At 45.7% G+C, this 27,349-nt stretch overlaps 1 protein-coding gene across 1 annotated transcript in view; it reads left to right on the top strand.

The window, feature by feature from the left end:
* BLOC1S6 (biogenesis of lysosomal organelles complex 1 subunit 6) overlaps positions 1 to 18,880 on the top strand; it is a 56,614-nt gene extending 37,734 nt beyond the window's left edge. Inside the window, exons 4-5 of the mRNA XM_082254051.1 lie at positions 14,083 to 14,169; positions 18,183 to 18,880. Coding sequence (XP_082110177.1) covers positions 14,083 to 14,169; positions 18,183 to 18,302 — 207 coding nt within the window. The 3' untranslated portion in view covers positions 18,303 to 18,880. The remainder of the gene's footprint in view (positions 1 to 14,082; positions 14,170 to 18,182) is intronic.
* Positions 18,881 to 27,349: the final 8,469 nt, after the last annotated feature.

Raw genomic sequence — 27,349 nt, 5'->3', positions numbered from 1 at the left:
TCTGTATGTCATATGGACCTGACAGCGGGGGGGGGGGGGGGGGGGGTGGCGTTTCACACACAATTGGGTGAATTGAGTGTAAAACTGACAGGCAGATACCTGCCTGTCAGGTGAAAACATTTGGGTGGCTGCGCTGCCTCCCGACTGCTCACACACACCCCTACCATGTATTCCCCGAGACCAACATAGTGGGTGCTGGCAGGTAGAGGGGAGAGAGGAGAGCGGACACACATCCGCTCACCTTCCCGTCTTGTGTTTTTATGAAGGGGCTAGGAGCACCGAAGAGGGACCCAAGAAGAGGAGGATCTGGGCTGCTCTGTGCAAACCCACAACACAGAGAAGGTAAGTATAACATGTTTGTTATTTTTATAGAAAAAACTGAGACTCTACAATCACTTTAAAACAATATATGTGTTACAGTATTTTATCCTAAAATGGAACTTTAACATTAAAAAATGGTGATCAGGCAGGATTTTTAAAGCAGAAGAGACATAGTATGTCTCTTCTGCATTGACGTTACATTCCTACCTGTCCGTACTCTATACCGAGCTGCACATGCACAACTTAGTGTGGAATTTTGGTAATGCTGAGATGACTGCACTCCTGTGGATGTGCAGGAATGAACTCCTCTTGGCCTGGCCAATGAAAACAACAAGGGATTGCTACCCAGAAGCGGCTGGGCTGAAAGATGTCAGCAGCCGGCAGGAAGCTCCGGGACATTGCAGCGCTGGAGAGAAGGTGAGTATAGTTGCACTTTAAGTAATGACAAAGATATTGCCAAACAAAACAGGTCGATAGCAGAAATGTAAAAACTGCTCTGGTCCATAGGGAGTGTACAGGTCTGAGAGGGAAAGTGGTTAGATGACCAATAAAACCCTTTAAGGGCTCTTTCACACACTATGTCCGTCAAACGGACTCCGCTTTTCTCAGCGGGGGATCGATCCGCCGATTCTCCGCTGAGCAGGAGGATGACAGCTGTGTCTCCGCGCTGTGTGCGGAGACACAGCTGTCAGTTCCCCATGCATCTCTATGGGGGTAATCGGATGGGAACGGACCGTCGGTCCGTTCTCATCCAATCCCATCCGATCCGATCCGCTGGATGGATGGAAAATAGGGTTTCCATCCGTCCAGATTTGACAGATCGGATCGGGTCGGATGTCATCGGACATGTCTCCGCTGACATCCGATCCCCCATAGAGATGCATGGGGGGACCGTTCAGATCCGCCAAAAAACGAACAGGCGGATCTAAACGGTCCGCCTGTGTGAAAGGGGCCTAAATGTTATTTCACCCTCATTTGTTGCTTTTTCATGCATGTGCATGATTGCACTTGTAGTCAGGGGCGTAGATAGGGGGGAGGGGATCAAAACCAGGGATGCTGATGGGGGGGACCACCAGTCCTCCTGTAGGGGGCCTGGGCACACGGGGGGCCCCAACAGAATTGGGAATCCGCGTGGTCGGGCAGAGGGGCAATTACAGAAGAAAGCCCTGTGCGGCTCCCTGCAGCGGCTGAAAGCCAGTTTCTCCCCCCTCCTGCCATCTTTCAGCTGCTGCAGGGAGACACACAGACACAGGGCATCATTTCTGTAACTGCTTCTCCGACACCGATCCCCCTCCGTTTTCTGCCTGCTCCTGATTCCCCCCCCCCCCGTGTGTCCCCCTTTCACTGTGCCATCCCCTCTCCTCCCTCCCACAGCTTCCCTGTCCTGTAAATAAAAATAACAAATTGTAAAAAAAAAAATGACAATTGAACATTGTATTAAAAGAATTGTAAAATAAAATAATTGTTAACATTTTTAACTTTTAAAAAATGTAAAAAAACTTTTAAAAAGGGCTAAATCAAATAGGTTCTCCGTTATGTTTGTGTCCGCTAATAATGATTTTAGTAAAAAATATTGACATACCACTTACCGCTGCTCATAGGTGTGTGCAGCCTACTGCATTATGGTGTGCACCCCAATGCTCAAACACACATCCCTCTCTCTGCAGCCTCACCTGCCCTGGACGGTGAATGAATGGGAAGTGCTCTGTGCTGAGCGGCTTCTTGTTCATTCACAAACGGAAGCATAGTAAACACAGTTTACTACACTTCAGTTATGAATGAACACATTGAGTGAGTGTGTTCACTGTGTTTATTTAGAAAGGGAAGGCACCACCAAATGACATATTTACTAGCCCCTTCCCCCACTCCTCCATCCTGAAACCTCTCCCCCAGCAGCTGGGGGGGGGGGGGGGAGAAAGGAGAGTAGGGAACCCAGCAGCACTGTGGAGCGGGGAGCCAACACAGAGGAAGTCCAGAAAGTAGGGGAATGGGCACCACACGTGGTGATTAGGGTGTGCCCAGCCACCCCCTGCGCACGCCTATGCCGCTGCTGCCATACATAGATAAGTGATTGGCTTTTTCTTTTCTTACTTGTGCCCCTCAGCTCTCTCACCTGGCACCACAACTGGTCTGCCAGAACTAGACTGGACTATCTGCTCTCCAGTGTCCTGGTTTTTTTTTTTTTATTGCATGGAAAAGATTTTGAGCTGAAACATTTATGGCCTTATTTGTAAGATCCATTCATACCAGCTGCTGTGTCGCATTGCATCAGCTAGTGTGTATGGTAAATTTTCTGTTGTTTTTTCTTTTAATTCTGCGATAAACTAGAAATTAGGCATGTATGAACCCTGCACAGTAGTATGTACGGTTCTGTACCCTGAGTGTAATATCTGTCCTTATTCTGTATGTATGGACTCTGCACAGTACCACTTCTCTTTTCCTGCATGCTGGGTGTAATTCTCAGTATCTGTTATTCTGTATGTATGGGCACTGCACAGTACCACTTTTCTTGTCCTGTATGTTGGGTGTAATTCTCAGTATCTGTTCCTATTCTGTATGTATGGGCTCTGCACAGTACCACTTCTCTTTTCCTATATGCCGGGTGTAATTCTCAGTATCTGTTCCTAATCTGTATGTATGGGCTCTGCACAGTACCACTTCTCTTGTCCTGTATGTTGGGTGTAATTCTCAGTATATGTCCTCCTTCTGTATGTATGGACTCTGCACAGTACCACTTCTCTTTTCCTGCATGCTGGGTGTAATTCTCAGTATCTGTTATTCTGTATGTATGGGCACTGCACAGTACCACTTCTCTTGTCCTGTATGTTGGGTGTAATTCTCAGTATCTGTTCCTATTCTGTATGTATGGGCTCTGCACAGTACCACTTCTCTTTTCCTATATGCCGGGTGTAATTCTCAGTATCTGTTCCTAATCTGTATGTATGGGCTCTGCACAGTACCACTTCTCTTGTCCTATATGCCGGGTGTAATTCTCAGTATCTGTTCCTAATCTGTATGTATGGGCTCTGCACAGTACCACTTCTCTTTTCCTATATGCCGGGTGTAATTCTCAGTATCTGTTCCTATTCTGTATGTATGGGCTCTGCACAGTACCACTTCTCTTTTCCTATATGCCGGGTGTAATTCTCAGTATCTGTTCCTATTCTGTATGTATGGTTTCTGCACAGTACCACTTCTCTTGTCCTGTATGTTGGGTGTAATTCTCAGTATATGTCCTCCTTCTGTATGTATGGACACTGCACAGTACCACGTCTCTCAGGATTTATGCACACAGCCGCAACAAGTGCAGCGTATTTATCAGCTGTGTCCAGGCGCAGACATCCATAGATAAGCCCTGTGTGTAACTACATGAGAACAGCTGCAGTGACTGTCAGCTTGTCATTATATAAAAAGGCTGAGCAGCCAGTGTTATTTGCATGGCCCGGCCTTTTCATCTCCAAGAATCCACTGATTCTTACTTCTGGAATCCAGTGGCTGTATGTGAACCCCCATGTGAAGGAGGCTTTAATCTGAATGCGTTATAAAAAGCTGTGAGTGCACTGCCGGCCACAATATAGTGGTCTTTCCAATGCTCAGGTAGGGTTGCATAGTGAGGATGGCTTGGCTATTATCAAGTTTTAGTCTCTGTTCACACATACTGCAGTAAAATCCTAATGCTTTATGTTTTCTGTTCTGGGCCACATCATTCATAAAACCCGGAGGAAGAAAAAACTGTTCTTTTTGCCTATGGCAACCAATCAGATTGAATTAAAGCGGTTGTAAACCCAAAAAGTAAAAAAAAAAAAAAAACTGCAAGACAAAGGCATAATGAGCTAGTATGCATCGCATACTAGCTCATTATGTATTACTTACCTTAGAACGAAGCCCCGACACAGACCCCCCGGACATCGCTGCGGGCGCCGCCATGATCCCTCGCCGTCTCCTCCGGGTTCGGCCGGAGCCGCGATGACGTCACTCCCGCGCGCATTTTCCAGCAAGCTCCCGGCAAGCAAAACTGAAGGTCCCCCCGTACCTTCAGAGCGCATGCGCCACTCGCGTGAGCGGCTGCATGCACTGCAAATATCTCCTAAACCGTGCCGGTTTAGGAGATATTAATTGTACCTACAGGTAAGCCTTATTATAGGCCTTATTATAGGCTTACCTGTAGGTAAAATTGTAAAAAAGCGGCATACTACCGCTTTAAGGACCAGAGAAAACAGAATGATTTATTATTATGGGCAACACAAATAGTTTTCCCTTTTTCCAGTCTTTGTGAATTTGGTGCAGTGTAAGACTTGTATCCGTTGCCTTCACCTGATCCCCCCCAGAACTAAAAATTATCTACGGCCCTGCTTGTAGTGGAGGCCTAAGAAGTATTTCTAAACACTGGTACAGCTAAAATGTTGCTCCTATTATTGTTTATTCCTATCCTGTCCTATTAACCACTTGCTGATTAGCCTCTGTAAAATACGGCGGCAGGTCGGCTCTGTTACATGAAACGACATACCGGTACGTCGTTGTGTGCCACAACTAGTGGGGGTGCGCGCGCACGTGCCGATAGGCTAGAGGGGGAGCCAATCAGCAGGTCTGGCGGACGCGATGTCCGCCAGGCACACACGATCGCTCCCCATAGAGACAGAACGGCGGTCTGCCGAAGTAAACACAGCAGACCACTGTTCTGTCAGTAATGAACACAGGGATCCTGTGTTCCTCCTATTTAGGAACACAGGTCTCTGTGTTCATCCAGCAAGTCCATCCCCCACACAATTAGAAAACATCCCCTAGGGACAAATGTAACCCTTTGATCGCCCCTGGTGTTAACCCCTTTTCTGCCAGCGTCAGTACAGTAACAGTGCATATTTTTGTTTTTGGCACTGATTACTGTAGTAATGTCATTGGTCCCCCCAGAAGTGTCAGTTAAGTGTCTAATCAGTCCGCCGCAGTCCCGCTTAAAATCACTGATCGCCGCCATTAATAATAAAAAAATAAATAAAAATTACACAAATCTCTCCCCTAGTTTTTAAACGCGATATCTTTTGAGCAAACCTATCAATATAGACTTATTGGAATTTTTTTACCAAAAATATGTAGCGGAATACATATTGTCCAAAATTGATGAAAAAAATCTTTTTTGGGAATGTTTTATAGCAAAAAGTAAAGTATATTGTTTCTCTTTTGTTCATTGACTAACACAGCTCCTGATATGTCTAACCATTGGGTTATACTGCCCTCTACAGGAGAAGGACACTAGGCAGAAAAAAGTCTGGCTTTGCCCATGGGCAGTCCCAGGGGGTATACTCTCTCTCTCTCTGCTATAGGCACTATAGCCTAGTCAGGAGTAAGGACCTAGTTCCTTGCTGTGATTTTAGGTCCAGGCAAATAGGGCGCTAGCTGACGATGGGGGCAAGGGGGCTGCACCACCAGCGACCGGGCGAGCGACTGTGCGGGGTTGGGGGGGTTGTACCTGGTTAGGGGCTCCTGCCAGGGCCCCCCTTCCTGTCTGGATCTGTCCTTGAGACCTGTGTTTCCCTCCTGGGTCCCTGTACGCCTCGTTCTGCCGCTCGGTGCCGCTATTTTGTTGTAGCCTGTATGTTTGTATACATGGCGGCCATGTTTGTGTAGTCCGGCAGCCATTTTGCTGTCGTTTCCCATTGAAAATAGCGGTGGCCATGACAGTGGAGTCCTGTGGGTGGCCAATTCGGTGGTGGGAGCCCCTCCCCTGGTGCTGACTCTGGATGTTTTCACTTCCTGATCGCCGAATGTGTAGTGCAGAATATCCTGGTGGCAGCAGGTGCCTGTTTCTGCTGGGTGGGGAGTCTGGGGAGGTCCTCTCCCTCTGTGCTGAGGATCGCTTGGTGCTTGTGCCTGGCAACTGGGTGGTGATGCCAGCGCAGTGGGGTTGTCCCTTTGCAGTGTTTTACACTTCTTGTGGGGTCCCCTTGTTGACTCATGGAGTCTTTTGAGCACATCTCCCCATTTGATCCCCTCTCTGAGGCTGCGGGCCCTCTGGGTCCCAACATTCCATCAATGCACTGATAGCGGTCCTGGAGTCTTTTGTGTCCCAGGTGGAGGTGGCTTTCCGGTGACGGGCTATCAAAAAGCACCCCCCACCTTCCCCTGCCTCATCTGTCTCATCAGATCTTGAATCTGATTCGGCCATCACGGACGTGGGTCACCCTGCTGGGTCTGCAACCTCACACCTGGAATCCTCTGATAGTGAGGATCATTCCTCCACATCTGCAACCGCGTACAAAAAGGTACTGGTTGAGGCACTGATTTTATCTGTGTGTGTGACCCTAAAGATGGAGGATGCAGCTGCGACTGAGGCGCAGGTTTCCCTTTGGCACTCAGAAGCCATCCAGAGCGGCAAAGGTGTTTTCTTTCCCTGCCTATATTGACAGAATTATCGCTAAAGAGAGGGGATGACCAAAGTGTCCCCATGGGGTCCCTAAGCGCTTTACAAGGAGTTTTGAGGTGTCCCTTCTTAAGAAGTAGCCTGATCCACAGGTGGTGGACCCTCTGTTTTCCAGATTAAACAAGGCAACCATGATTCCAGGTGAAGAGTCCCCAGCCTTTAAGGATCCGGCTGACAGAAAGGCACAGGCTGTGGCCCACAATATGTACACTCTGGCTGGTTTGACAATGAGGCCGGTATTCACCATTGCCCTGGTGTCGCAAACTCTGACCGTGTGGGCTAAGCTTTTACTTTGTGACCTGGAGGGAGAACCGCTCCCCCCTGTCTTTGCCCAGCTGGCAGGCCAGCTGGTCCAGGGTCTGCAGTTTAACTGTGATGCCTATTTGGATTTGGCTCCCCTAGTGGCTCGGCTCTTTGTTTTGGCAGTGGTCCTTCAGCGTGTCTGTTGGCTCAAGTGCTGGCCTGGACCAGACTTCTAAAAAGGCCTGGACTTAACTTCCCTTTCAAGGAGATCGTCTGTTTGGAGCTACCCTGGGTGACATCATTAAAGGTCTCACTGGGGGGGGGGGGAGAGTACTTTTCTTCCACAGGCTACTAAGGGCAAGGAACCTCATCATAGACGTGGGCCTTCCTTCTCGGCTCATAAGAGGTTTTTTCGCCCCTCGGGGTCGTCTGACAAGGACTCGAAGCCCTTCAGGGCCTCCTCTGGAGGATCTAAATTAACCTGGTCTGGCAAGCCGAGAGAGGGCTTCTCTAGATCCGTGGACAAGACTCCTTCAGCTTGAAGGTGCGCCCTAACCTGTATCAAGGGTGGGGGGACGTCTTTGCTGGTTTATGGACCTGTGGACTTCCCTGGTGCACGACAAGTGGGTCCACCAAGTCATATGGTCCAGCTACAAGATCGAGTTTCGCACTTGTTCCCCAGCAAGGTTCTTTCCTTCCAACTTGCGCCTGTCCCTGGTCCGCTTACAGGGTCTGTTTGGGGTGGTACTGGGGTCCTTACTTCCTGGTCCAATACTGGACCTCAAGGCGTTAAACTACTTTATGCGGGTGCAGAAGTTCAGAATGGAGTCCATTTGAATGGTGGTGGCATCCCTACATTAGGGGGATTTCCTTGCCTCTATCAACATCAAAGATGCCTACCTTCACATTCCAATGTGTGCCAGTCACCAGTGTTTTCTCCTCTTTGCTGTGGGAGAGGAATATTATCAGTTTGTGGCGTTCCCCTTTGGTCTCGCCTCTACTCCTCGGGTCTTCACAAAAGTGTTGGCATCGGTGCTAGCTTTTGGTACGCCAACGGGGTATCGCAATACTGGGCTACTTGGATGACCTCCTTCTGCGAACGGAGTCTCCTGCTCTGATGGAAAACCTGGAGATCACAATGCGAACTCTGCAGGAGTTTGGCTGGATTCTGAATTTTCAGAAGTCTGCTCTGAATTTGTCCATGAAGCTGGACTATCTGGGCCTGACTCTGGACTTAGCCTTAGACAGAATGCTCCTTCTTCTGGATAAACTCCAGAAATTGCAGGCTGCAATTCGTCTCCTGCTCTCCAGCAGATGGTCATCCCTCTGGACTTGCATGCGGGTGCTGGGCCTGATGGTGTCTACCTATTCTGACCAAATGGGACAAGACTGCGCAGTCTCTGGAAATCAGATCTGGCTGAGTCAGGGAAAGAAGGAGTCCCTGATATGGTGGCTTCATTCCCCGGGATTCGGCTGGGCAAATCCTTCCTCCCCTGGCATTGGACAGTTGTCACCACAGATGCTAGCCTGTCCGGCTGGGGAGGTGTCCTCCGCAAGCATTCTGCTCAGGGGATCTGGATGCTGGAAGAGTCCAGACTACCGATCAATGTTTTGGAACTCCGAGCGATCAGACTGTATCTGGACCATTGGATGGATCATCTTCAGGGTTGTCCAGTACGCATTCAATCGGACAATGCCACCGCCATGCCTTATGTCAATCACCAAGGGGGCACAAGAAGTGTCTTGGCGGGTCTGGAGGCGTTGGACCAAGGGAAGTGGTCCCTTCATCCGGAGGTGTTTCATCAACTGTGTCTGTTGGCTTCTCGGCTCAACAGAAAGGTGCAGAGATTTGTGGCTCGTTCAAAGGATCCTCTGGCGGACGCCACAGATGCGTTGGTGGCCCCGTGGGGTCAGTAAACTCTGATTTACCCCTTCCCTCCTCTCAAGCTTCTGCCAAGACTTCTCCACAGAATCGAGGCAGAAGGGATTCTGGTCATCTAAGTGGCTCTGGACTGGCCTCACTGGGCTTGGTGCACCTATCTATTATAGCTGGTCGCCATTGTTCCTTGAAAGCTTCCTCTCAGGGAGGATCTGCTGTCCCAAGGACCGATCTTCCATCCTGCTTTACAGTCACTGGCTTTGACGGCTTGGCTGTTGAATGCCAGGTGCTGATGGATAGGGGTTTATCTGAGTCGGTGATTCCTACCCTGTTGAAAGCTATTCATTAACCACTTAAGGACCAGGCCTATTTCTGACACTTGTTGTTTACAAGTTAAAATCAGTATTTTTTGCTATAAAATTACTTAGAACCCCCAAACATTATATATTTTTCTTTTTTTAGCAGAGACCCTAGAGAATAAAGTGGAGATTGTTGCAATACTTTGTAAGACCGCTGCGCAAATACAGTGTGACAAACGCAATTTTTTGGGAAAAACTACATTTTTTTAAATGAAAAAAAATAAGAAAACTGTAAACTTAGCCCAATTTTCTTCCATAATGTGAAAGATAATGTTACACCAAATAAATGTATACCCAACATGTCATGCTTCAATATTGCACACTCTCATGGAATGGCCCCAATATTGGTACTTCAAAATCTCCATAGGCGACGCTTTAAAAATTTCTACAGGTTACGTTACAGAGGAGATCTAGGGCTCAAATTATTGCTCTTGCTCTAATGATCGTGGTGTGGGTTGAACACCATTTATATATGTGGGCGTGACTTGCGTATGCGTTTGCTTCTGCGCGCAAACTCGGAGGGACAGGACGCTTTAATTTTTTTTCTTTATTTTACCTTTATTTTTTATTTTTACACTGTCCCTTTAAAAAAAATATAATAATTTTGGTCACTTTTATTCCTATTACAAGGATTGTAAACATCCCTTGTAATAGAAATAAGCAGGACGTCCTCTTTAATGTGAGATGTGGGGTCAAAAATACCTCAGATCTCTAATCTACACTTAAAAGCAAAAAAAAAAAGAAAACAATTTCTTCTTTTCAGCAAGAAACAAAATGGGTCCTTTAAGGCCGTTGGGTAAAAGCGATGTATGACGTCGCTCCGGTCCTCCAAGGCCATAGAGTCGAGTGGGGGCCATCTTGCCCTCACTCGACTTCCTACACAGCACCTCAGAGGACCAGACAGATTTCCCTGCTACCGAGGGCTCCAGTAAGCGTGGAAAACGACCGGGAAGCAGCGGGAGGGGCACCTCTCCCACCACCCCTAAAAGTGATCCGCAGCGAATCCGCTGCTGGGACCACTTTTTTTGTGAAAGAACACCGCTGGCCGAGTAAGAAATTCCTGGGGTTATGGCAGCTATCTGCTGCCTTAACCCCGGAATTTACCGTCAAAGTACAGACGTAAAACTGCAGCAGGCGGTCCAGAAGTGGTTAAACAGGTGTCCAGCAGACAGTTGATTATAAAAGAGTGTTATTTAACCGCTTGCCGACCGCCGCACGACTATTTACTGCGGCGGTCAGCCCCTCACAGGCAAAGCGACGCAGGTCTACGTCGCTAGCCTGTGAGGCTCTAGGGAGCGAGCGCGCGCCGCCGGAGGCATGCTCCCGCGCGGTCACGGACCCCCCCCCCGCGCGCGTGTGCCCGGCGGACCCGATGTCCGCTGGGCACTCGTGATCTTGCGTTACACCGGAAGAAAGGCAGGCGACTAATGTAAACAAAGCCGTCTGTCATTCTTCCCTGTGTAAGAATGGAGATCACATGGTTCTACTATGTAGGACCGTTGATCTCTGTTCTTACACTAGTAGCCACAGCCAATCACAGTTAGAAACACGCCCCTAGGGACACACTTAACCCCTCCCTTTCCAATAAAGTTAACTCCTTCACTGCCAGTGTCATTTTTACAGTAACAGTGCATATGTATAGCAGTATAGCACTGATTACTGCAGTAATGTCACTGGTATCCCCAAAAGTGTAAAAAATGTCAGTCAAGGGTCCGATCTGTCCGCCGCAATGTCGCAGTCCCGCAAAAAAAGTCGCAGATCGCCGCCATTACTCGTTAAAAAAAAAAAAGACAAAAATCTTTCCCTTAGTAAACGCAATAACTTTTGCGCAAACCAATCAAAATACGCTTTTTGCGATTTTTTTTTTTTTTTTTTTTTTTTTTTTTTTTTTTTTTTTACCAAACATATGTAGCAGAAAACAAATTGGCCTAAAATGTTAAAAATTTTTGATTTTTACATTTTTTTGGAGGGGGAATTTCATATAAAAATATTTTAAAAATATTGTTATTTTTGCAAAATTGACGCTATTTTTTTGTTTATAGCGCATGATCAAAAAATCGCACAGGTGATCAAATACCACCAAAAGAAAGCTCCGCTTGTGGGAAAAAAAGGACATCAAATTAGTTTAGGTACAGCGCCGCACGACCGCGCAATTGTCCGTTAAAGTCACGCAGTGCCGAATCGCAAAATAGGCCCTGGTCAGGAAGGGGGTAAAATCTTCCGGGGCTTAAGTGGTTAACAAAGAAAACCCCTTCCCATTTCATGCTGTCAGCAATGGCACTACATGGAAGGAAAATGTCACAAGGCCTGAGAAAGAAAATCATTTCTTTACACAAGAAAGGTGAAGGCTACAAGAAGATCAGCAAAGCTTTACTTATCAGTCAGAATACTGTAGCAAAAGTGATACAAATATTTAACAAAGATGGAACTGCAACCTTCTCACAGAGACGTCCAGGCCGTCCATGGAAATTAACCCCTCGACAGATGCGTCTTCTGATAAGAAGGGTTGAAGAAAATCACCATGCAAGTTCATTGCTGTTAGCTAAAGAAGTAGAAAGCCAAACTGGTGTGATTGTTTCCAGTGACACAATACAGCGTACACTACAAAGGAATGGCATGCATGGGTGTCGTCCACGTAGGAAGCCTCCCCCAAAGCCCATGCACAAAAAAAAGCCCACCTAGAATTTGCCAGGGCCCATGCTGTAAAAGAAAATGACTCCTGGGACTCTATACTCTGGAGTGATGAGACCAAGATAAATGTTTTTGGAAATGATGGCTTCAAAACTCTATGGCATTGCATAGGAGGAGTTACAAAGAAAAATGCATGGTGGCAGTGTCCTTCTGTGAGTTTTGCTGGTGTCGGAAAGCTGCATATCATTGATGGTATCATAAATTCACAGATGTACTGCTCTATTATAAAAGAGAAGATGCTACCATCATTCCATGCCCTTGGTCGTTGTGCACTTTTCCAACATGACAATGATCCACAACACATATTTAACCACTTTACCACTAGAGCATTTTGCTGTCTTACGTCTGGGATACTTTTTGCGATTCGGCGCTGTGCGACTTTACCTGACAATTGCGTGGTCATGCGACGCCGTACCCAAGCGTCCTTTTTTTCCCACAAACAGAGCTTTCTTTTGGTGGTATTTGATCACCTGTGCGATTTTTACTTTTTGCGCTATAAACAAAAAAAAGAGCGTTTATTTTGAAAAAATAACAATATTTTTTTATATGAAATTCCCCCCAAAAAAGATGTAAAAACCAATTTTTATTAAAATTTTTGGCCAATTTGTTTTCTGCTACCTATGTTTGGTAAAAAAAATCACAATAAGTGTATTTTGATTGGTTTGCGCAAAAGTTATTGCGTTTACTAACTAAGGGAAAGATTTCTGTCATTTTTGGTGTTTTTTTTTTTAACGCGTAATGGCGGCGATCTGCGTTTTTTTTTTTTTTTTTTTTTTTGCGGGACTGCGACATTGCGGCGGACAGATCGGACCCTTGACTGACATTTTTGACACTTTTGGGGGTACCAGTGACATTACTGCAGTAATCAGTGCTATATATATGCACTGTTACTGTAAAAATGACACTGGCAGGGAAGGGGTTAATTTTATTGGAGAGGGAGGGGTTAATGTATGCCTGGTGCTTACTAACGTGTGGGGGGGGGGGAGGTGACTGTGTGACACAGGGACAGATCCAGGGTTCAGCTATGCTGAACCCTGAAATCTGACCCTGCCTGTCACTTAGGAGATCCGCCCGCTCTGTTTACACAGGCGGGCGGATCTCCAAACTAGATTCCCCGACGATCGGGGAAGAGCGGCGGCGATCGCCGCCGCTCCTCCCCTGGCCCGACTCCCACTGTAACTGAAAACAGCGGGAACGAGCCTCCGGCGGGGCGCGCGCGCTGCCGAGAGAGGGGAATGTCTGGTGACATAGACCTACGTCGCCAGACGATAACGAGCCACTGTGCCGCAGCACAGTGACCAGTGGTAAAGCGGTTAAGGCCACTGTTACATTTCTGAAGAAGAACAGGATGAAAGTGATTCAGTTGCCAAGTATGTCTCTTGATCTGAACCCAATGGACCACCTTTGGGGAATTCTAAGAGACAAAGCAAGAACAGCATCCATCTTAGATTCATTCTGAAGCTGCAGTGTTAGGTAGAGCAGGGAGAGTGCTGCTGCAGCTGAATTAAAAGGGAAATTGTTAGCTAGGCCAGTGTTCTGTGTCCACTCCTGCTATAAGGACAGCGTCCTGACAGCACCCCAAAAAGCCCTTTTTAGGGCTGGTATATCAGTCTGCTTTTTTATATATTGAGCATCTCTCTCCACTCAGCATCCAGGTTCTAAAAGAGGTCTTTCTTGAAGAATGGAAAAAGATTGATAGTGCAAAAGGTCACCAGCTTGTTCATTCCATGCCTAGAAGACTTGGTGCTGTCCTTACAAATCATGGATGTCATACAAAATACTAGATGTAGTAGTTTTTATTGTGGGGTGTATTCATTTTCGCATCAACTACTTTGAATAAAACTGAGGATTTTGTAATCCGAGTTATATTAACCTTACTTTCATGTAATGAGCTAAACAAATGTTCTATAAAACTCAGTTTTGTCAACATTTTGGAAATTGTTCTTGTGTTCATTGAGATATTAATTAAAATCTTACTTTTCAAAAGGGGCATACTCCTTTATGCTGAGCACTCTATACAATAAATCTATATATATATATATATAGATATATAATTATTATTTTTTTTTTTTTTTTGGCATAGCTCTAAGATGCCTGCACTTTTTGTCATGTCTTTAGAAAATGATGAATTGCAAATATCTAATTTGTTTATTGTTCTATGGCTTTTTTTGTAGTTTTCAGAAGCCAAGTATTACCATAACAAGTTGGTGAATATTAGAAAGGAAATGATGCTTCTTCATGAAAAGACCTCAAAATTAAAGGCGAGTTTACCTCTTGTAATGTGCTGCATAAATTGTTGGCATTATATGAATCTTGTATAATAATAATAAGAAGAAGAATTTTATCTTTAATGTTGATATTTGACATATTTCCCATCCCGCCTGAAAAGTGGCATTTACCGTATTTATCGGCGTATAACACGCGCCGGCGTATAACACGCACCTAAATTTTAGGGCAGAAATTTCAGGAAAAAAGCTGAAATTTAAAATAAACAGCTTTAAACTTACCAGTGCCCACAAATGCAGCCTCATCAGCGCAGTGTCCTTAAATGCAGCCTCGCCAGTGCAGTGCCCATACATGCAGCCTTGCCAGTGCCCATACATGCAGCCTTGCCAGTGCCCATACATGCAGCCTCGCCAGTGCCCATACATGCAGCCTCGCCAGTGCCCATACATGCAGCCTCACCAGCGCCCATAATTGCAGCCTCGCCATCGTCAGTGCCCATACATGCAGCCTTCGCTAGTGCCCATACATGCAGCCTTCGCCAGTGCACATACATGCAGCCTTCGCCAGTGCCCATACATGCAGCCTTCGCCAGTGCCCATACATGCAGCCTTCGCCAGTGCCCATACATGCAGCCTTCGCCAGTGCCCATACATGCAGCCTTCGCCAGTGCCCATACATGCAGCCTTCGCCAGTGCCCATACATGCAGCCTTCGCCAGTGCCCATACATGCAGCCTTTGCCAGTGCCCATACATGCAGCCTTTGCCAGTGCCCATAATTGCAGCCTCGCCAGCGCCACTATACACATCCCTTTTAAAAATCTCCAGAAAGCAGCGCCGAGAGGTAGAAGGGGGCGGGTGGCGCCGAGAGGTAGAAGGGGGCGGGCGGCGCCGAGGATGAAGGATGTGCTCTCATCGGAAGTTCCGGCGCCTATGATTGACGTCGGCATAGGAGGCGGGACTTCTGATGACAGCGCGTCCTTTCTTCTCCTCAGCGCCGCCCGCCCCCTTCTACCTCTTGGCGTATAACATGCACAGCTACTTTTTCCTCCATTTTTAGGAGGAAAAAGTGCGTGTTATACGCTGATAAATACGGTATGTTTCTTTGCAGCCTCAGACTTGCCTATATGATGGTAGAATAGCTCCTTTTTGGTGAAGTGTAACCCCAGAGATGTCAGTAAAGCTCTTAGAGCCAGCAAGATGTAGAATTGGAGAGTAGATTCATATTCCTTCTTGAAATGTTATGGTGGGATATAGTATGTCCCTGGTTACTGATATGGTTTTAATGAAGACAACAAAAGTGCTGGATTCTCATGATTTTAGTGAAATGGAGAGTCCTGGGTCTGGGATTTAGGCTGTGTCCCTGAGCTTAAAGTTTATGTAAACTCTTACCTTGTAAAACAACCTTTTGATGCATTCTATTTTGGGGCCCTCCCTGGGGGTCCCGGAGACTGCATGGCACGCCGCGGGAGCCGCCATTTTGCTGTGGTTCATGATCTCTGTGTTCCCATTAGTTTTGTATGGTATGGGCAGCCATTTTATGTATTTCCCCATTGAGAATGTATTGCGGCCATTTTCTTGAGGTCCGTGGGCTGGACAGACAGACAGCTTTTTTTATGATAGAGGCAGAGTTTCTTCCTCTTCCTGTACAGCTCAGTGTTACTTTCATTTTCTAGACTGATCAGACTGGACTTTTTTCTCTGGGCTCTGGTAAAGTTTTTCTGGGAGTTCCCTGTAGGTTTTTTCTCCCTCCTGCTCTGCTATTCTACTATATATAATATACTATTTAGGGTTGGGGTCCGCAGTATTAGCGGTGGGACTGCGTTTTTTGCGGTCTTAAAGGAAATAAATATTTTTTTTTGAAGGCCAGGAAGTCGTCTTCATTGGACGTGGAAATCGTACATTTCATGGTGTTATCTGTTCTTAAAAAATTTTTTGAAAGAATTCGGGGGATTTTGCTGCAGTCCTTGTCTCAGAAGGTTGCCTTCTTGGTGGCTATCACTTTTGCCCGCAGAGTGTCGGACTGGCGGCGTTGTCTTGGCGATCACCTTATCTGGTAGTACATAAAGATAAGGTGGTACTTCGACCTAATTGGTCGTTCCTTCCTAAGGTGGTTTCTGATTTTCAGCTGAATGAAGACATTGTATTGCCTTCACTTTGTGCAAAACCTCAGCATCCGAAGGAGCATGCTTTGCATTTTTTGGCTGTGGTTCGGGCAATCAGGGTCAATTTACAGACCACTAAGTCCTTTTAAAAATTGGACGCTCCTATTGTCCTTTCTGATGGACCTCGTAAGGGTATGGCTGCGTCTGCTGCGACCATTTCCAGATGGATCAGGCAGACGGTGGTACAAGCCTATTCACTGAAGGGTCCGGTTCCTCCGGTCCCAGTGAAGGCTCACTCTACGAGAGCGCTGAGTGCCTCTTGGGCTTTTCGCCATCAGGCGTCGGTGTTACAAGTTTGCAAGGCGGCAACTTGGTCGTCTGTGCATACGTTCGCTAAATTCTACAAGGTAGATGTGTTGGCATCCTCGGATGCTCCTTTTGGCCGCAGAGTTTTGCAGGCTGCAGTTTAAAAGAGAATTCCTTTTGTTTCTCTTTGAGGGTTCCATTGTTTCCGGGTGAGCTCCAGTTGTTTTTGGTTGAGCTCTATTTTACCTGGTTGACTACTTTAGCCATTGGGGAATTCAGTTTTTTGTTTCTGTCTTGTTCCCACCCCTCATGATATACTGCTTTGGGACATCCCTATGAGTCTATGAATATGAAGAGCTGCCTCTGTCAATGAACGATAGAGAAAACTGGATTTTTGTAAAATCCTTTTCTCTGAAGTTCATCGACAGATGCAGCACCCGCCCCTCTACTTCTGAGTTATGTTTTTTTTTTTTTCTAACACTGCTTGCAACCAAACTGTTTGAGAATAGCAGAGCCTGAGGGGTTATGCCTGCTGGGACAGCCCCCATAGGCGTGGACAAGTTTTTTTTTCCGCCTAGTGTCTATCTCTAGAAGGAGGAGCATAACCCTATGAGTCTATAAATAGGAAGAGCTGCGTCTGTCAATGAACTTCAGAGAAAAGGATTTTATGGTAAGTTCTTACAAAAATCCAGTTTTTTATTTATAGCAGGAAAGAGTTACTTTTGTCTGAGATGAAGAGGAAGCCAACTTTGGTTTGTTATATTGCTTTGGACAGTATGTGATTCTGTACATCGCATTTGTCAAACACAAGGTCCATGGGCCGAACCAGCCCGCCAGGCCTTCTCATGGGGCCCTTGCATCGGCTTTTCAGCTGGAATGTGGCAGAACTTTATTCCGCTACCTCTGGCTCTCACCCTCCACTCTCACTCCCTCTCCCTGGTGTCACTTGTAAACACAGAAGCCTTCTGTGTTTACAAGGGACAGCTTTGCTCTCAGTGGCTCTTAGATCATGCACTCACGGCGGGGAATTGGGGGTGATAGATCTCCAGAATCTGAGGGAGAGAATAATCTCCCTGCAAGGGGATACAGATCCACCTACACAGGGAGATACTAGAGGCAGGGGTACCAGGTAGGAGAGAGTTGCTAGAAAGCCTTGGGGGGGGGGGGGGTTGGGAATGAGGTTGCACACTCTGCACCCCTGAACTCTGTACGTAGTGCATTCCTAAACCCTGCACTCTTTACACAGTGCACCCCCAAACTCTACATAATGCACCCTTAAACCCTGCACTCTGGACGTAACACACTCTTGAACTCTGCACTCTATACCTAGCGCACAGCTGAACTCTGCACTCTGTACGTAGCTCACCCTGGAAACCTGCACTCTGTACGTAATGCACTCCTGAACTCTACATTCTGTACGTAGCACACTTTGGAACCTTGCACTATGTATGTAGCGCACTGCACATACAACTGGCCCTTTGAGGGCCACTATACTGCTGATGCGGCCCACAATGATATTGACTTTGACACCCCTGCTGTACATCAATATTCACCTATGATTGCAACATCCCTTTTCCAGACTATACTACCCTTTTCATTTATGGAGCAGTTACTGATGGGTGTCTTGTCTTGTTTTTCAGAAGCGAGGCCTAAAATTGCAGCAGAAGAAACAGGAGGAAAATCTTAGGCAAGAACAGCAACGTGAGCGTGATCTGGAGAGAGAAAAGCAATTAACAGCCAAGCCAGCTAAAAGGACATGAAATGGAGGGCATGTCTCGGCCCATTCATGAACTCTGCATCCTAGGCATTTCCATTTATTTATGGAAAACCCGCGCTGATACTGTTCAAGCTGAAGGCAGTTATCAAAAATTCTAGTCTGCATTTTTTATGCTTTTAACCTTCCAGTCCAGGTTTCTGCTTGCCCGGCTTGCACTGATTGAGCACAAATTTCAAATGCCTTTCAAGATAAGCTTGGGTGCAGTCATTGTGTATGATAAAGCATGTGAAGAAAGTCTATCCAAGCAGTGAAGAGAATGTACTAGCTGGAGCATAAATTCTTTTCTTTCTGTACGAAAGCACAGACTACTTTTTTTCAATTAAATATAATTTTATATATAGTGTTAGGGAGCTTAGTAGGAAAGCAGAGACCAAAATATGGTATTTACAGTATAAGACCTGCTTCGGATGACCTTGGAACTGTGCTGCCATCTACTGGCTAACATCAGGAAGGCAATTTGCAGTATCTTTAAATATATGCCTGTGATATTTAAGATGGAGACCAGTTCCTTTATCATTTAAATTAGGCAAAGATCTTCTCCTTGCACTGTGTAAATTATTATTATTATTATTTTTTTTTTTGTTTTTACATACCTTTATGAATTATGAAACTGCATCAGGGATGGAGCCATCTGCAAATTGCTTGCTGCGGAACTTGTGCTGTATGATAGTCAGTATTGGTCTGCGTGAGACGCATTGCACTATTTTTGCCTGTTACTTGATTGTAGTCTTGTAAAATGTTTGAAAGCTCCAGAAAACATTGAGATGAATTATGCACCCAAGCAACTTTTAAATATTTCTACTGTCATTAGCAGGCAATAGAAACGTGCTTGTTTCTAATCTGGTCACATAACACAGGTGCTATTTAGAAAATCTTCATCCCTTTCTGCAAAAAGGGTAATGCCTGTTTTTGCAGGATCCAGCATTCATGTATCATGTAAAAGAATTAAAGAAATAGTATATATGTGTAGCCACTCTTCCTAAGCAAGCCATAGCTATAAATATTGGGAGTGTGAACATGCATCCTACAGCTGCCAAAGATTTCCAGTAATTGTCTGTAATTTCTATAAACTGTCTAAAAAGACTACAAGTAGAGAATACAGAGTTTGGAGATATGGAGAGATGGGAATTATTCATTGGGGATGCCAACTGCAGTGAATGATAACTAGCATAATGATATGATTAATGAATGATAAATAGCAATTTGCAGGAGGAAGTAGGCCAGAACCTCTGATTTCAGAACTCCAAGTGCAGGGGTGTCAAACTCAATTTCATTGCGGGCCGCATCAGCATTATGGTTGCCGGTTATATATGTAGGATTAGATGTCCAGAGCACCCCACGCCCCCTTACATCCTTATATGGGATGTCAAGAACCCCCCCCACCATCAGAAGTCAAGAGTCACCCACCCTTCCTTACATCACAATGCACCCCCTTACCTTGTGCTGCTGCCATGAAGGAGATGTGGTGGATCTGGGAAGAAGTGCAGGGCCTGAAGGAGAACCAGAGGAGGGCTGGAGTCAGCTTCCAGAGTCTGCTGAATGCTGAGACCAGGGGAGGCAAAGGCAAGGTGGTGTTGCGGCTGCACAGAGAGGTGAAGGATCTGCAGGAAGAGTTCTGCCCTCCTCTCTGCTGCGGACTGCTAAGAAGGGGGGGTGGAAAAGATGAGCCTTTCTGCAGCTGCGCAGAGGAGTGCAGGATCTGGCAAAGGAGTTCTGTCCTCTCTGCTGCCGACTACAGAGACAAGGTGGGGGCAGAGACAAGGGGGGGTGCTGCAGCTGCAGGAGAGGTGCAAGGGCCACATGAAATGGCTTGGGGGGCTCGATTCGGTCCGATGGCATTGTGTTTGACACCTGTGTCCTAGTGCATTGGTGGTTAACTATCTTGATGTAGTGGGTCTCAAGTGTGGCTCCTGTAATCACCAAAGGGCCGCACATAATATTTAGTTAATGCAATCCTACAGAATACTGTCAGAGATAGCAGATATGCTGCAGGAGATGGTTAGGATTTGCAAACATGCTATATGGGAGTCTGGGGACATGCTTCAGATGACAGTCATATGCTTCAGGCACATTACATGAGACTGCTGGAGATCCCTGTTTTTACAGCAGTTTTACAAATGCATGCTTCCACATTTGTGCTCCCTACAGTAGCCCACTTAAAAATGACATGTGTCCCAGTAAGATCCATTATAATAGGAAAGAAGGAAAAAAAGAATGGGTAGCACAGAACAAAGGATTGTATGCAAGAGATAAACCAAACCATTTACCTACTAGAATCCTGTCCTATCAATATTTTTCCTTCTCTGGATATGTGGCACCTCTAGGTGTCTGTTTCCATTGCGACTGTAAGAGGGAGAGCTGCCGCTCATTAGTCTGCAATCCACCCATCACTGCGGCAACAGTTGGCAGCCTAATGGAGATCGTCAGCGCTCCACGCATATGGAAGGCTCTTCTGGATAAAATGCATCAGAGTGAGGCTTGGCCTGGTTGGACATTTGGAGATCTTGTCCGGAGCAATAAATTATTTTTAAATCTGAGGTCAGTGGATTGCAGCCAGCTTCTTTTTTAATGCAAAAAGTTGAACTCTTGAATCCTTCTAATAATAAAACGGATCTAATGGATTTCCCATAATTCCCTGTCCTGATGGGAAGTAAGCAGTAATCTCCCCAAAGGGGACAAAGATGGCTAGACAAATCAGGCGGAGGCTCTAACTTATGTTTAGAGAATGGTATGATTTTATTTTTGATATTGCTTGAGTTGGGTTTTAGGTTTTGTTGACCTTTAAATATATTCAAGCTAACTGTTAGGCCTAATAACTACTTAAAAATGTAAGAATTCTGCTCTACGTGGCAAAAAGTAAATATGTATAATGGGCAGCGAACACGAAAGTAGTATAGCCAATTAAAATCCTATACATACACATGTTATATAATTAACTACTTGCTGTCCAGGGACATTTCTGATTGAAAATAAAATGGTGGCTATTTCTTATGTCGCACGATATTTGCACAGCTATTTATCAAATGCAAATTTTCAGGAAAAATATACATAAAAGAATTCTTATGCACACAGACACAATATAATATCAATTTTTTGTTAAAATAAAAAGACAATGTTGCGCTGAGTAAATGAATATCTAACATGTTAAAGTGGTTTTAAAGGCTCAAGGTTTTTTTTTACTTTTATGCATTTTCTGCATGGGGGTAAAAAAAAACTTCTGTGTACAGGAGTCTGCCCAGCCCCCCTTATACTTAGCTAGATCACAATGTGACTCGGGTATGTACACGAGAGCCTCGGTTCTTTAGGGATTCTCTCTCATTGGCTGAGACAGTAGCCAGAGCCTTTGGCTCCCACTGCTGTCAATCACAGCCAGTGAGCCAATGGGGAGATAGCAGAGGCGTGGCCAAGCCATGTCCCCGTGTGTGAATGGACACACAGAGCAGCGACTCAAGAGCGCCCCTGCTTGGGTGCCCCCCAGAGCAAGCAGTTTGCTCTGGGGGCACTTGGCAGGAGGGGAGGGCCAGGAGCCTCAGTGGGTGACCCCAGAAGAGGAGGATTGGGCTGCTCTGGAAAACCACTGCACGCAGCACCAGTAACTATTGTTACTGTGGTGTACCCACTTGTAGGTCACAAATCTAGGTACAGGCCTATTGTGCTTTTTGTTAATAAAGTTGAACTCCAGGCAAACTGCTAAATGCACAAATGACATACTGTATATTGGAGCAGTTTCATCTGCCAAATGATTTGCAGTCCTGACATTTACACAGCTCTACCATACAGTACAGTCCTGCCTGGCCTACCAGAGACCTGATTTTTGTCTGCTGCTTCCAGGCCTTGTCCTTCCTTCAGTCTGTAAATGGACAGTGAATAGAGAAGCAGCACCCTTACAATCTCATCTCTATGTCACTTTGCACTCTCCTACTATCCACCTCCTCCTTTGCGCTCCTTGTACTGCAACACAACTGATTGGATTCTTTATGCTGCTTCTCTTTCCCCCAGTTTGAGCTTTGCTGTAAAAGGACTGCAAGAAGCCAGGACAAAATTCAGGTACTTACACTGCTTGCATTGGAAAATTTATATTAAGTATCATATTAAATATTTTTCAATGAATATAAATACAATAATATGAAACAAATTAATTTCTGTCTTTTATATCTGCTAGGACTTCAGCTTTTAAAGAAAAATGATACTGAGAGAAATAAATAGTTTTCTGTAGCTGGCCTCTGACTTCAGTACTTTCTGAATAACTCACCTAGAACAAGTATGCAGCAAGTGAAGTCAGAAGTCCTGATATAGTACATGTTTGTTCCAAGTTAGCATTCAGAAAGTACCAAAGCCACTGGATTGCCGTGACAGCCAGGCAACAAGTATTTTCAAAAGAAATGGTCAGCGAAGGAAGCTTTGTGTTTCTTTTTTTAGATGTTTCCTTTTAAATCTCTGATCTTGCCTAGAGCTTAATCTTCGCCCGAACTGAACACTCATTAGCCTCACTTAACAGAGGTCAAGGTGAGTGCTTATGTTCCATCTACAGGGTAGATCTGTGATGAAAATCATGCTGCAAGCCTGATAACCGTATACACTTTATTTAAAAAGATAGATACTAGGGCGATCATACTAGACCCATTGCCTGGATTTATTATGTCCTGAGAGTCAAGGCCCGTACACACGTACCGATTGTCGGCCGTAAATATTCGGCCGATGACCGATCGGCCGATTGTAGGCTTATTAGTATGATGCTTCAGACAGCCGACAGCGCATTTTCGGCCGAACAGAATCTGTTGTGCAGGCATTAAAATTTTTGTATGCCGACACCAGAACGGCCGATTGTTCGCCAGTCAGTACAGAATTCGGCCGACAATCAGCAGATTTGCAAGACTGGGCATGCTCAGAGAGAAAAAAACACAAGGAAAGTTAACCATCACATGACATCACTTCTGCAGTCGGCTGTTGTTGGCCGACAAAATTCGTGTGCAGTCTTTTGGCACTTTTCAGTGGACAGGACATCCCTGGACAAAAGACGGCCAATCGGTCGGCCGACGATCGGTACGTGTGTACGGGGCTTTACACACAGGTACAGCAATATAATAACACATCCTACATCAAACACTTCACTCATTAAAGCAGTATTAAATCCGAAAGCAAACATTAACCACTGCAATACCGGGCCCTTTCACCCCCTTCCTGCCAAGGTCAATTTTCAGATTTCAGTGCTGCCGCACTTTGAATGACAATTGCGCGGTCATGCAACACTGTAACAATATGACATTTTTATCTTTTTTTTTTTTTTAAGTGAGGGAGAGAGATAGAGCTTTTTTTTTGGGTTGTTTTAATCATAACTTGGATTTTTGACCAAACGAAAAAAGATTTTTTCTGTTATAAAATTTTGCAAATAAGTAATTTTTCTGTTGCACTGATGGGCACTGATAAGCTACACGAATCACCTGCACTGATAAGCTACACTAATCACCTGCACTGATGAGGCTGCACCCATAAGCTACACTAATAACCTGCACTAATAACCTGCACTGATGAGGCTGCACTGATAAGGTACACTAATCACCTGCACTGATGAGGCTGCACCCATAAGCTACACTAATAACCTGCACTAATAACCTACACTAATAACCTGCACTGATGAGGCTGCACTGATAAGGTACACTAATCACCTGCACTGATAAGCTACACTAATATCCTGCACTAATAAGCTACACTAATAACCTGCACTGATAAGCTACACTAATAACCTGCACTGATGAGGCACTACTGATCAGCTACATGAATCACCTGCACTGATAAGCTGCACTAATCACCTGCACTGATAAGCTACACTAATCACCTGCACTGATAAGCTACACTAATGAGGCGCTATTGATAAGCTACACTAATAACCTGCTCTGAGGCGGCACTGATAACCTGCACTGATGAGGCTGCACTGATAAGCTACACTAATCACCTGCACTGATAAGCTACACTAATAACCTGCACTGATGAGGCGCTACTGATCAGCTACATGAATCACCTGCACTGATAAGCTACACTAATCACCTGCACTGATGAGCTACACTAATAGGCGGCACTGATAAGCTACACTGATAACCTGCACTGATGGTCAGTGCTCTGATTATCAGTGTAAACAATGTACTCACTGTGCCCTGTCAGCCCTGCTGGTCAGTAGCTCTCCTTTGCTCACACAGAGACTGCGTCTGAGGAAAGGAATTCTGAAAAACGGTAATACTGATTACATGTGACCAGCTGTGATTGGACGCAGCTGATCGCATGGTAAAGGGCTGCTGTGATTGGCTCTATACCGCAATCTGTGATCAGCTTGGACACAGTGTTTACAGAATGCACCCAATGCGTGTGCCAGGGGGTGCGTGGGAGGCGTGAATGGATGTCATCCCAGAACTAAAGAGCTGTGCTGTAGCCATACTAGCACATTATGTGACACTTACCTCCAAACGAAGCCCTCGTCGTTGCCGCTGGAGGCCGCATCCATCTTCAGCCTTCTGGGTCTGCGGACTCCAGCTATGCTACTGGCTGGGAGCCGCGGGATGTCACTCCAATGCATGCGCGCGGGAGCCACCGGTCACGGCACAGGGATCTGAAGAAAGGACATGGGCGGTGGTTCCTTCAGAGCATCATCGGCGCACTATACAGTAAGTATCTCTTAAACGGTGCAAGTTTAGGAGATATTTACAGTACCTATAGGTAAGCCTTATTATAGGCTTACCTATAAGTACAACTTACAGAGGGGGGTTTACAACCACTTTAAGAGTTCCCTTCACTGGAACTAAGGGGCCAAGCCCAACCCGTGAAAAACAACCCCACACCATAACCTCCCACCCCCCCTCACCAAATGATTTGGACCAGTACACAAAGCAAGGTCCATAAAGACATGAATGAGCGAGTATGGGGTGGAGGAACTTGACTGGCCTGCACAGAGTCCTGACCTCAACCAGATAGAACATCTTTGGGATGAATTAGAGCGGAGACTGCGTGCCAAGCCTTCTCTCCAACATCAGTGGCAGACCTCACAAATGCACTTCTGGAAGAATGGTCAAACATTCCCATAGAAACTCTCCTAGGCCTTGTGGACAGCCTTCCCAGAAGAGTTGAAGCTGCAAAGAGGGCCAACCCTACAGACTAAGACTGGAATGCAATTAAAGTTAATGTCCATGTAAAGGTAGGTGTCCCAATACTTTTGGTAATATAGTGTATTACATTTTTGGTTTAGGATTTAGGGGGTTGTAAAAACAGGTGGTTGAGCCACAGTTTTACACCCCCAACCACCCACCTAAAAAAGAAATGCAGGCACTCAGGGCTGAACACATGCTGCAGTCGTGATGCTGTGCTTCGGGCAGCATCACTCTTGAACACAACACATTAAAGCTAATGGGGCGTACCTCTTCCTCGTTAAAACAGGCACTGAGGAGGCGACCTATCACCTCCCAGCCACCTATCAACTGCCCTCGGAAAAGTATTCAACCAAGGATTGCGTTTCATAGGGGTGGCAAGTGCTGCTGCAGGTGAGAAGAGCCCTAAATGCCTGTAATAAAGAATATGACATTGTTTACAATATAGTAAATTGCAATGAACCTTGTGTAGAGTAGAACAAAACTGTGACCCTGCAAACTGGAGATGTTATCTTCAGCAACTGATTTGTATTGTAAACTGATGTGAAGGTTAGAATCTAGTGTCTGGGAGAAACATTTGCAGCCCTTGTTTTATACAGCGACTTTTGGCCCCTTTCAGACTTGTGCGACTTGTCCTGTGACATGGGACTGCAAAGCTGCATGACAAGTCGTACCCCATAATTTACAATGAGTACCGTTCATATTTGTGCGACTTCATAGTAGTCCCTGCACTTCTTTGGTTCGACTTTGATGCGACCGTAGGTCCATAGACTTCAAGATTACACAGGCATTGCTTCAAGTCGCGTCAAAGTCACATCACTTTCATGTCGTACAAGTGTAAAAGGGGCCTTAAAGCGGAGTTCCGGGCACAAAATCGATCTTTTTTTTTTGTGCCCGTCTGCTAGTTCTCCTTCACCTGAAAAGGAATTGGATAGTTAGGTTTTTGTTTTTTTTTTTACTCACCTTGTAATTGAAGATCGAAAATACTCACCTCAGTGTACTTCCTCCCTCAGCGCCCCGGCTCCGCCGTCACTTCCTGTCTTGCGATGATTCCTGGGAGTTGAACGTCATCGCTCCCAGGAATCAATGCAACGGCACCGGCCCCGCTCGTCACTTCCGGGGCGACGCCGCATTCCCCTGCTAAACGCTGCATTCCCCTGTGGAGGAATGCGGCGCCGCACCGGAAGTGACGAGAGGGGCCGGTGCAGGCGCATTCTGGGAGAAGAAGACGCGGAAGAGGACCGCGCCAGCTTCAGCTGCCCACAAGAGAGATGGCAACGCTGTGGAAGAAATTTTATAAGTGAGTATTTCTTCTTGCAGGTAAGTGCGAACCGGGACAGATCAGAGGCTAGCCATTGTGGAATGTACTAGCCCTGACTGTCCCGGGGGTATGTTCACTGAAAAATGTTTTCTGTGCCCGGAACTCCGCTTTAATGTCCTCTTTTTTTTGTAAAACTTGTTTTTCCTCTCTTGTGTATGTACAGTGCTTTGCAAAAGTATTCGGCCCCCTTGAACTTTTCGACCTTTTGCCACATTTCAGGCTTCAAACATAAAGATATAAAACTGTAATTTTTTGTGAAGAATCAACAAGTGGGACACAATCATGAAGTGGAACGAAATTTATTGGATATTTCAAACTTTTTTAACAAATAAAAAACTGAAAAATTGGGCGTGCAAAATTATTCAGCCCCCTTAAGTTAATACTTTGTAGCACCACCTTTTGCTGAGATTACAGCTGTAAGTCACTTGGGGTATGTCTCTGTCAGTTTTGCACATCGAGAGACTGAAATTTTTGCCCATTCCTCCTTGCAAAACAGTTCGAGCTCAGTGAGGTTGGATGGAGAACGTTTGTGAACAGCAGTTTTCAGTTCTTTCCACAGATTCTCGATTGGATTTA

This window comes from Pelophylax lessonae, assembly GCF_965119305.1.
Source record: "Pelophylax lessonae genome assembly, chromosome: 4".
Classification (NCBI taxonomy): Eukaryota; Metazoa; Chordata; class Amphibia; order Anura; family Ranidae; genus Pelophylax; species Pelophylax lessonae.
Note: the sequence above shows the minus strand (reverse complement) of the source record. Positions and strands in the feature narration are given on the sequence as shown.